Source organism: Pungitius pungitius, chromosome 6, assembly GCF_949316345.1.
Source record: "Pungitius pungitius chromosome 6, fPunPun2.1, whole genome shotgun sequence".
Taxonomy (NCBI): Eukaryota; Metazoa; Chordata; class Actinopteri; order Perciformes; family Gasterosteidae; genus Pungitius; species Pungitius pungitius.
In genome coordinates, this window is record NC_084905.1 from 18,109,882 (window position 1) to 18,122,058 (window position 12,177).

Here is a 12,177-nt window from a genome sequence, read left to right on the forward strand (position 1 = left end):
CATTTGTGAACTAGCAGTGAAAATTCTATGAGATATAATCTTTACAACATTTGTAACTCAGAATTCATTGCACTCAGCTCTCCGCACACCCACACCCATCAGTCCTTTTCCCTCGGGGTAAGAAAATAATGGTGTAATGACGGTGAAACTCAAAGGAACAGGTGTTCTTCTCGCTATGGGTATCTTTGAAGGTGCTGAGGGTTACGGAGAGATTGTGAATCACTGCTAATTGCATGAAATTAAAGCTGTGAGGTGTAAAATGAACTTATTCTAGTGTTGCAATGACTTATAGAATGAAGGGTATTTCTGGATGGTAACTGAACAATGACTTTGTTGACTGAAGGGGATTCACAGAGTACGTACTTCATTATTATGATTAGACTGCAAGAGCAAATTGTTTGATTTATTGCTATAAAAAATGCCCACTCAAGTTTCAGATCCATCAAATTAAAATCCAAAATACCTCGTGCCAGTAGTACAGAGTACCGAGCCAAATTAGGTCAACTGGGTTTGGCTGTAGCCTTGTTTATTGTTTGTTAAAAATAAAGCACGGCTTTCTGTTCACCAGTTCTTCTCTCAAGAGGAGATTTATTGAAAGGATTTAATTACATTTTTAATTGACAGCACAGTCCCATGTCTAATTACAAAACTCTCTAGTCGAGTTGCTCCACTAAAGGCACCAAGATAAAAGCATTTGCAACAGATATTTAGAAGAGCTTGTGGCCCTTCATTGTTCAATTACGTCATCAGCAAAGGCAGCCTTGACTAAACCAATATAGAGGTGACAAGTAAAAGTCGTTGGTATTCTTTGACAGGGAAAAAAACAACAATATCCAGGATGAATAACCTGAAGCCAGCAGGGAAATATCTGATTGATGTTACATCTGGAAGGCTTTTTGCTTGATATACTGCGTATCTTAACTTGCTGATATATTAAACTGTGTATTGAGCCTCGGTTGTGTTTGCAAGTAGAGTCTTTCATCTTGAGTTATTGCAAGGACATATTGGATCATATATTCTAAAATAATTATACACAGTATTCTTCTCTGACCCAAACAAGGCCCTTTTCCCCACACTTGTCCCTTTTCTTTGTCTTGTTATTTTCAAGTGTGTGGTTTAAACAAACCCCAACATCTTTAAAATTAACAAACCAGAGACAGGATATGGATATGCTACATTGACAATACCGCAAAACCTAATCAAGTTTTCAAACCAGAAGTTAGAAATATTTCAGTGGCTAATCAGGTCCATCATCGGGTTGCCATCATGTCGTACGCAATTGCATCGTAAGACACATATTTCTATGAATATATTACTGTGATTTCTTCATGTGGCAGTTGCCTCATGACTATGACAATCTTTTTTGTCATCCTCAGAGAACTGAAAGCAGACTCTTGACCAATAAAGTTTCCTTCCCAGTCTTTAAGAGTCTGTGGTTTGTGTGTCAGTTTGACTTTTTAGGCTACTCAACTGGACAGTACTGCTTCTCCAACGGGTCTTGTGGATCAAAGATTCAACTGGAGAAGAGAATCGTTCCATCCACAGACACCTTGGCTCATGGCGTGTCTTGCTACCACTGTTGGTGCCATCATTCTGTCGGGATTCATCAACCTCACAGCAGCAAACAAGGACACATGTGATCTTCACGCTGCAGTCGGACAGAGTCTCACTCTGCCGTTTGTCCACGAGGGAACGGCAAAGTCCGATGTGTTGCGATGGACTCACAACAGCAGCATCATTTTCTACAGGCAACACGGCAGAGTGTCCGTCGGAAGGTCGGAGGACATGTCTGCAAACGGATCTCTTTTGCTGAGGAACCTACAATTCTCGAGTGCCGGGACTTACCAAGTAAATGTGCTGAATGTCAACGGTACACTGGCTAAAGCGTGGACCGGGCGTCTCTGCGTGACGGACAGGGTCCCGAAACCTCAAGTCACCTACACGTGCGACCTCAAGTCTGGCGCCGTTCATCTGAGCTGCCGCACAACGGCAAAGTCTAAGCCTCCGGAGTTCTCGTGGACGCTCGACGGGAAGGCCTTGGCCGGCGAGACCAAACCCACGCTGAGCATATCGCTGGCGCGGCTGGAGGGCGAGAGGAGCTTCGCGTGCGGCGCGGCAGACGGAGTCAGCCGGGAGGAGAGCGACGCTGTCCGCCCGGCGTGCGGGAGCCCGCCGTCGCCGGCGACCCTCTGCTTGCCGGCCAGAGCCGCGGCGGCGGCGGCGACGGGAGGAGCAGGCGTGATTCTGCTGCTGCTCGGCGCTGTCGCGGCGTTGTGTCGCAGTCGCGCCCGAACGAGGGGGCTCCGTCTAAACAAAGGAGAGCCCGACCCCGCCGGCGGGGGGTATATGACTCTGACCCCGACGCAGGACTCTGCGCCCAAGGGACCCGATTCCCCGCCTGGGGCCTGTTACGAGAGGGTCTCTCAGCCGGAAGCGGAGAGCGATAACCGCCCCGCACAGCTGTCCACAGGTGTTGGAGGAGAACCTTTGCCTGTGCCAAAGCCGAGGACGAAGGCCCCCCAGACACCAAACATCTGAATCGGCCTCCCTTTTTTTACCATCCTAGAAACCAACCAGGCAGTTATTATTATTTCCATTTTTGACAAAAAAGGAAATGGCTTCACAAACTTTCCTACCGGTGTCCCCATTTTTAACCTTCACTTATTTGTATTGCTTTATTAATCCAGCATGTGTCTTAATCTGTTTAATTGATCTGGTATAATGGTGTGGGTAAAAGGTTGGAGGGGAATGTAAGGGGACAATGCTAGAAACGTTTAAATAATCATGTATCGTTCTTATGTTACTGGTCTCATCCTCTTTATGACTTCCCTGTATGCACTTTGGTGTCATGAATAAACCAATTTCCCATTAAAACAGAGTTTTGTGTCAATGAGTTAGAATTAGAAGTGGATTAAATGACGTAGCTGGTTGTATTCCAGATCTTATTTTTGTAAATGAAAGGGATAAAAACAAAAAGGAGAGTTAGTTTAAAACAAAAGTTTTAAAACCAAAGAACGCTCTATGGTACAAGGACAGAAGCTATTTTGGACTTTTTAAAAGCAAAAGGTTTTTGTCAATTTATTTGTTATGGTATAATAACTATTATACCTTAATAGCAATAATGTCTTAAACGACAAAATGGAAAAAATATAACTGAGACAACTATTCCCCATCTGACCCCACTTAAGCATCGTATTCAAAGATGAACTATTTCACTTTTATCTAACAATTGAGTTTCTGTAATATATTTTTTTTGTGGTTTAAGTGTGTGACGTTTTATGGAGAGAACCGTGGTCGTCGAAATGAACTTGAACCTCATATTTGTGTGGAACAGTAGAACTGTGTCAAAAACAGCCTTTTGTTCCAGCTTCTTACAAGTCAGCATTCTTGCACGTATTAGAATTTGCTTGCTTGCAAGAAGTTATTAATAGAAGAAAAAAAAAAAAAATCAATAGAGGAACGGCTCGGCTAAGGCAAATATCTATTATCTCCAATGGGGAAATGGTAATCCACACATGAAAGTGTCCGCTGCCTTCCCTAATGCCGTGTGACAGCCACATAATGGAATCCCCATGAGCGTCGTAGCCTAAAACCTACAAAAGCCAATGTCATCTTTTGTCGGTGCCCTGCTCCACTCCGGCTCTCTGTACATGGCTGCAAATTCCGTCCAGCCGGCAGGGATTTGGCAGCAAAGCTGGTATCTGCTCCTGGAATAATGCCTCTTGTCTTTCTTGAGAAACACAGAGACTTGGCTGGCAACAGGCCACATGAGCCCCCCCCTCAGTCAAAAATGTGCCCCATACACATAGACAGACCGACACGCGTTCACCTACATGGGGATACTGTATTCTCACTCACTGTGCACACACGCAAACACGAGGGACTACATTGCGAAATGCAACTTAATGAAACACATCTCGTATGCCTTTGCCAGATCTGCCCTGGAAATGGAAGGGACATACGTCTGAAATGTGTTTCAATCGGTGCTCTTGGAGTCCAGAGGATGTAGCCTTTTGATCTAGGAGTGTGTGTGTGTGTCCAGGAAAAGGGTCAATTACCCATGGAAAAGTATTTACACTCATGTTAGATCATTCCTATTGCAGTTATCTCATTGCAACTGGCTGCCAAGTCTGTGGAAGGCCGCCCAACAACCAAATGTTCTTTATATCGGCCTTTATATCAGATATGACAGAAAATGCACAGATAATTATGACCGATTAACATTCTCGAACCCACTTGACCTCAGTCGTCTTTCTGGATCATGAAGCACACAAAGCAGTGGGTGAGTCAAGACACAATCTCCCAATCAGCCCAAAGTTTATTGACAAAGCAACGGTGCCAATTAGTCTTGAAAGTCGACTTTGAAAAGCACGTTGTTTCAAGAAACAGCGTTTGAAAGTCTTGGAAATGGAAAATGTGCGGATAGATAGTGTTGTGCTCTTGCTCAGCACGTTGTCATTAAACAGTGCTAAATCATGTTTCAAATGTCCCATTGACAGTCCTATTCAGTTTTTTTCTTCTCCATCTGTTCATCTCACATTTTCTTACACATTTTTTTTTATCTCTGCACAATTTGTGGACTATCTGTCTGCTACACACCAGATCAACTTCACTTTAAACTGATTTTTGATGGGGGAGTCCGCAGCGATATTTGATTACTGACTATGAACATTGAGCAACAGCTGATCTCCATTTAAGAACTGGCTTGCATGAAAAAAAAGAACTCTCAGCAGGAGACCTCGAAAAGTCAACTATTTGGATTATTAACTTGTAATTCAGGAAAACATTTATCTGTAAAATTAAAAAGAAATAATTAAAGTCCATAAGCCTTGAGGGAACACGTGGACGAGGCCAGCGGGGGAAGTGAGCGTGTTCAATGGGACAAATCTCAACACTCAAATGTCGTAAGCCCAGCAAATTACTACATATAAGAAGAAAAGATGGACATAATGAATGTTTGAGCCACATTGACGGCGTTAGTCGGTACGACAAATCTTCCCACCACTTCCTTCCTTAATGCCTATCAGCAGCTGCTCCGAGCCAAAGAGGCTGGCGTGTGAAGCGAGAAGGCTGAGAAAAGACACAGGCAGGAGCACTGCTGCCATTGTGATGGAATGTGACAGCGCCGAGGTCCAGAGACATGATGCAGAACATCACTGCTGCCAGCAGATACTTGAGGACTCTTCCAATATACGTCAAGATACTCCACGCATTCCCTCTCCGAGTGCCGAGTAACACCTTTGGAGCTGTAGAAATACCAGTGTGGTCCACTGTTCAGCTGCAAGTAAGGAATGTCATGAAGGCACAATGGGCCTGGTTCACTGTAAGTTAATGGATTTCATTGTTTTAAGCAAAACATGTGGTATGTTTTGTCTTTTCCGTTTGTCGGGCGCATAAGATCCTCTTGTTCAATACTCAAATCACATTTTCAAAACTCTTCACACAAGCAACACACAAGTGTATACGGACCTAACTGTGAAACACTTTCATTCATACTCCACAAATTGCAAAAAACTGCACATTTGCAGGATGTTTCTCAGATGCTAACACACTGCTTTCAAAACTGATAAACGCACATTCAAATCAGAAAGGTGACAAATTTCAAACATTTCTGTAGCACTCATTTTGAAAGATAGGACGTCTGAGCAGAAAATCTAAGTATTATCAATCCAAGCTAATTGCAATTTCAGCACAAAGCCGCTTTACAGTAATGACTAAAACTGGATACATATGCATTATTTGCGTTTGATTGATAAAGTCATGTGTGTACCTGGGAATGTTTTACAAATCTTGATAAATGCGGAACCACAGGCACCCCAATTTAAGTCCAACAGTTAGTCCAAATGGATGTAGAAACGCCTACACCTGGCTCATGCTATAGCTGACTGCTGGCCTCCATCTTGGCAGCTGGTCCCGATTCCAGGTGAAGCTCCCGTTCAGGGGGCCGGGTCCAAACAAACATTCCAGTAGAATGAGTTGTAGACGAAAAAAGGAAAAGGCTGAACTCCAGTTCACAAATGCCGTAAAGCAGACCTATCATTTCAAAGTACAACCTGAGCTCTGTAATAAAAATGCTTCCATCAGCCAAAGTACGCATCCATGGGCTTGCACCTGAAATAAATCAGACGGAGGAAAGATTCCACCTACTGCTTTAATAAGCATCTTGTGTGCACAGACTCAACATTCACGCAAAGATCAAACATTTCTTTAACATTCTTGCGGATACAAGGCCCGTGTGCCAACACAAAATTGCAACCCGGGCAAAAAAAAAAAACTTTTTACACCCCGCTATAATGTGCATATTGCAAAGTACGACTTTTAGCTTTGACATGTGGGGCTGAAGTATTTAAGATGGTTCTCCTTGATAGCTATGATGCCGTCTGAGGAACACCCAGAAAAGATAAATTGGATAGTTTGAAGCCTTTGTCCCGGTCTACGGGTCGATCTCCTCTCGGAGAAAAGGATCCCTTCCGCGACGGCACCTGCAACAATAGCTGAAGATGAGGGAGTTTAGAGGTGCGAGGGGGGGGGGGAGTTTGCTGTGGCTATGCCATGTGGCAGAGCATCAACACAACTCTCCCACGGCCTCTCTGTCTGGCCTTGGGTCCTTCAAACGTCGTTGAAAGGTAGTCTGTGTGTGTGTGTCGAGGTGGCCTCGGACAGGAAGTCGCCTTGAAAAGATAAAGAGCTCCGAAAAACAAACGCGCGTTTTGCGGGTTGTTTATTGTTGCCATGGCGACGAACTAGAGAGAATTACTAAGATAAAAAAGTAATTGCAGCAATTCAAGTTGAGGGTGGAAAGAAAAAGGCATTAAAATATCTCTAAATGATTAGCAAAGAGTGATGACGCCATTGTATGAGCAGCCCGGTTGCGCAAGTGAGGGGTGAGGGGAACGTCGCTTCTGCTTTTTGCGGGTTTTTTTTTTTTTTTCTCCACGTAACGGCGTAGGTGTGGATGCGTCACGCTGAGAAACAGTAAGACGTGAGAAAGAAGACTCGTGTGAGGTGGAAGGGGAGGAATACGGTACTCGCAAGTCAAGGCACGTTTGAAGTGTTTTACGTATTATGTTACGTTGTTTTTGATTTGATTATCTAAAATACTTATATTAAGCCCAACATTTTTTTTATACCATTGTACCCAACTGGACGTTTTGGCAAAACCTCCAGTTGAAAAAAAAAAAAAGCCTAAAAATGTAAAATAAGGATATAGAATGTCCTTAAAATGACCTGCCAATTATACAGCTTCTAATGATATCAGGTTGGTATGAGAAACCGACCTGATATGCATTGGGTCCTAATTGCAGCATTACTAGGTACATAGTAAAAACCTAATGCAAGTGTATTTGAAGGTTGTCGGAGGTAGAAATAAAGAGAAAATATAATAACAGTAAAAAATGTGTGTTTCACATCAGCACATATTATATATTACAAAATGATTACGGTGACTTACAAAGAAAGCCTGCAATGGTTGCTTCCAAGGTATTTCATTGGAATACATCTAACCACGTGTCTAACAAGTCTTCTGTGCCAGTTAATCTGAGTCAAATCTTGCCCTTATGGCGGCTGACAGACAGTCTGGTCCAAGTGTCGGCTCACACTACACCGCGTGCCAATAAATGCGTCACAAGCAGCTGGGTGGCGTAGCCGACGTTGTTGAGCTGTGGTACCATGTGGTCTGCTAACACTTAATTCAAAGATCCTGCTGCCATCATAGCATGTGATAAGCAAATCGTCCTTCTCACAGGACACATTTCTTTTGGGATGTCCACAAAACGGGAACAAAGGCAATTAGTTAAAGGCATTAGGCTCGAATTTCAGGTTGCTTTGAAAACGGACAACACATGTTTGTTACTTTGATTGTCTCCGAGCTGCCGCCATTTGGGTTTCGCCTAATCTTTGCTTCTGTTGAACTATGCCGCTAAGGGAATACTAGCCCTATTAAAAAGGAACCGGGTTAATCCCCTTAAAAGAGGCAGACAACAACAATCTAGCATCAAGTGCACATGCTGTTTAATTATTGTAGAAAAGTTCAGTGCCACACAGACATTTGTTTAACGAGATTTTTTTAAACCTTTGCAATTCAAACAGAAAGTGTATCAGAACAAAAAGGTTTAAATATTTTTTTGGCGTCTAATGAAAAACCCATTGACTTTGAGAAGACTAGCATCCAGGAGAGTTGGATGCAGTCCTGACACCGTCTGCTTCGTCAAGTTAAGTTACGTCTAAAGCAGCTTGATTTTAGAATTTTACAAATAAATAAAAAAATCTGCTTCAAACGCAGAGGTGTGTTGAACGGAGTCGCGTGAAGAGCCTCTTCACACGCGTTAATCTGATACATCTACTGCTCCGAAAAACCCGGACGGCTAAAGATGTACTTGAATTTAATTTTACTCTTTGATGTGGAATTGAATTGGAACATGTTGAGATGCTAAATGGAGCGTGGAGGGCTTTGTGAGTGTGAAGAAATCGTCTCGTTGTAAAGGGGGGGCTCTGTGTTGGAGAAGCACTACCACCAGACAGAAGGGACGGAGTGCCCCCCCCCCCACCCCTCCTGCCACACCACCAGGCGAGAATGTTTGAGGGTGTTTGAAGAACACACACAATGACACATATAGACCTATACAAAGACATAACTATACACACACACACACACACACACACACAGTCTGCAGCCCAGACAGGAAGCAATGCTCAACACAAGAGAGTGGCACTTAGACGGGCTCTTATTAATTAGAGCAGGTAGACAGAGAGGTGGAGATGTTTTGAGGGGAAGGACATTGTTGGTTGGTTTGAAGGCCTTTTGACGAATAGCTGGACAATTGTGGGCCTTTCATGTGGCTTAAATAGGATTCCACCGTCATGTGTAAAAAAAGGACTGATAACCACAACACAACACGTTTTTTCATTGAGTCTAAGAAGTTCCTTTGGTCCAGAGATTGTATCTTCCCTTGAAAGAGGAGGACTAGTCTGCATGCCTCTTGGTTACGAGGAGAAAATGTGTGATAAATCTCTTCATAATGGTCTGACCTACCAGACCAGATCAGATCAGACTCATCACTCTTTGCTCTTTCTGCTGCCACTCGGTCTGGAAAATGTCTTCGTCAATCTTCCATTTTAAATATTTTCATACAAGCTGTAAAGTAGCAGAGATGAGTAGATTATGTACTTAGTGCTCTTCTCAAAAAGGACACTATTTCTGTTTTTCTGGTTTAAATAATAAAGGGCGACATTAAAAGTGCCTCAACTCGCTAATTGTGTTTACTTGACTGTTGCTGGTTCCTCATCCGTTAATTTAAGGGGAATACACCATGTGATAGTTAAAGTTAAATTGGCAAAATTATTTTCAATTCAATTAAAAACACAATATTGTGAAATTGTAATGAAACCCTTCTCTAGACTTGAACAACACATACATATATAAATAATTGTTATCAAACCAAAGAGGGAAATATTTCTTAGATTTGCATTAGCTTTGTCTGTCAGAAAGTAATAATCAGACAAAGAAATATACCAGAAATCAAGTGATCAAACTGTGTTATGCACTGTAGCTGTTGTAGAGGTGTCTGTAACCCCAATAGGTTTAATGCACATTTCAGTTCAGCTGAATTGTCGATGCTGAAACATGAGTTTTTCAGGAGGCGATTTCTCCATCTTTTAGAAGAGCTTTATGTTTTTTTAAGCGTTATGCATCTCATTTCATGGTCTTCTGCAAGGAGGAAGACAAATGGGTACAGAAAACATAATCTATTCTCATCTATCTTGACACGAATCCTTTTATGACAGCAAACATATTTGTTTTAGGTCCGCAAACCGTTCCATTGAATAAATACTGCCTGTCACTTTTTCACATACGATATAAACCCCCTGAAAGCTGAACATGAAAGAAATTGTATTGTCGCTATCGGGGAGGATTTTCTGTTGCTCCATTGTCTGTCATCAACTGGGTGTGTGTGTGTGTGTCAGTGTGTGTGTGAATGACTGAATTGCGCTGTAAAGCCTCTCGTTAGTGCGAAATGTGGGCAAACAAAGGCGACATTCTGTTAAGAGGTTTAATACACCCAGGTGACGTGAGCCTCCACACAGTGTGTAAAAAAAATCTCCAGAAAGTGCATTTGTTTGGAGTGTTGAGCTGTTAGAACTAATTAGCTCCCCCCTTCGACTCCCTTCGTGACCCAGTGACTTGGTCACTACAGCTGCGTCCGGCCTCCTTCATCCCAACCGCTCACGTTTTACAAAGGGAAAGCATTTCCAAAAAGGACTGACAGAACCCGAGGGTACTTAAGCAAAATAATACCTACAAAACGTGAGCAACGCTGCAGTTTTACCAAGGACTCCTGAGCAGGTTTTCAAAATCCTGAGTCTCTTCTCTTCCGCCCTACAAACTACCCGCGTCAGAGTGTCACATTCATGGATCAAACAATAACAAGTCCATTTTTTTTCCACACAGCACATGTGCATATGAGCTGTTGGCACAAACGTGCGCACCCCAGGGGTCCAACACCAAACCAACCCCCCCTCCCTTCATTCCTCCTCCAGTTGGACCGTGTCCGTCTCTCTGGAAGCACGCCGCTGGGCCATGTGCCGTACGTAGAGAGGTGGTCAGCGTTGGACCCGAGGCTGCAGGGCGGCCACACATCACATGCAGCTGTTGCAAAATGGATACTCCGCGCTTGTAAGGCGATACCTAAAAATGACCTCATTCAGTCTCAGGCAGTTAAAGCGGACACAATTTTCCTGCAAAAAGAACTTGCAGCCCGGCTGGTGGGACAGTTCACAATGCCCCAAATCTACTGATAGCCCAGTTAACTGTGCAATGGTGCTAACGTGGTGCATCAATGGATGAAATTGATACAGTCTGAGGCCAACTGTTCCACTATAGGATGGATGGGTGTGAGTTAGAGTGGGAGGTGTGTGTGTGTGTGTTTGTGAGGTACACAAGGATTTAAGCTTGCCTAAACAACCCTCTCTGACTTCCCACAGTGAAAATGTTTTTTTTTTTTTAGAACAGTTAAACAAGGAAGCTGGATGCTTCTGCCCACTGGTGTTTATACAGGGATACACACAGCACAGCTTGGTTTGTTAAATTACCAGAAAAGCCTGCAGTGTAGAAACAAGAAAAACTCAGAAGGTGATATAAACTAAATATAAACAAGGACAGAATTTTTCAAACCCCTCTTTTTTTCCATCCACAGAAAACGAATGTTGTTTATGTTTGTTTATGTAGACGAGGGAAAAGCTCGCCGTACTCTCTGACAGACATTATGACCTCAAAAGTACCACAAAGTCAGTGACATGACACATGAGATGCTGCATGTGTGGTGCTTTGCCTCCATCTACTGGTGGACAACAAAGACACATTCGGCTTATTACTGCATTAGTGCAGTTCAATGGAAAGAAAACACTGCTGTGTTGAATTGAAAAGTAAATGTAAATCACAAGCACATTTGCTTTTAATTGCATTAGCCTACATACTCAAACAAAACAATATTGTAATAAGGAAAAAGCCTTACTTATAATCAAAAAGTGGCAAATAATATAATAATACTGTATACAAACGCAATGCCATTATACAACGTTGGGGTTGTCCAAAGGCTGCGCCAGTTAGAAATGAGGGATTTAATGCAACTGCACTTTATAATACCTGCTGGACAGATTATACAATTCAGTCTTCAGTAAGTTAAACTACCTTCTTATATCCAAGCTTGCATGTCACTCTTTTATTCATTCATGAATAAATATGTCTGTTTTTATAATCTTACAAGCACATTAAAATCTGCACAAACTGCCACTTCCTCTCTACTCTCCCCCGTAATTTTACAAGAGGGATGCCATGTAATTTTCTACAGAATCTTACCTATCCGCCTGCATCCTAAAAGAAGTCGTATTGATGCCAACATGGTTGCAGTATCCTTTAATGAACAGCCGATCTACACCAAGCATAAATCATCTGACACGGAGCATGAATTAAAAACAACAATGTCAACAGATCAAAATGATCCTATGAAACAACATTAAAACAAACAATTGTCATTTATATAAAACTGAGGACAACCTATTGCACGTGTAAGATCTGGTTAGGCACAATAGGGGTCACTCTTTGCTCAGTTTTAAAAAAATGATTTATTGGGTAACTACTTCTCTTATCTTCTAATATCTCAATGATGTGAAATGAGATGT

The 12,177-nt window shown here is 42.6% G+C and overlaps 1 protein-coding gene across 1 annotated transcript; it reads left to right on the top strand.

The window, feature by feature from the left end:
• Positions 1–1,386: 1,386 nt before the first annotated feature.
• LOC119196087 (hepatic and glial cell adhesion molecule-like) lies at positions 1,387–2,874 on the top strand. Its single transcript, XM_037451504.2, has one exon. The coding sequence runs from the start codon at positions 1,558–1,560 to the stop codon at positions 2,536–2,538; it is 981 nt and encodes a 326-aa protein (XP_037307401.2). The 5' UTR covers positions 1,387–1,557; the 3' UTR covers positions 2,539–2,874.
• Positions 2,875–12,177: the final 9,303 nt, after the last annotated feature.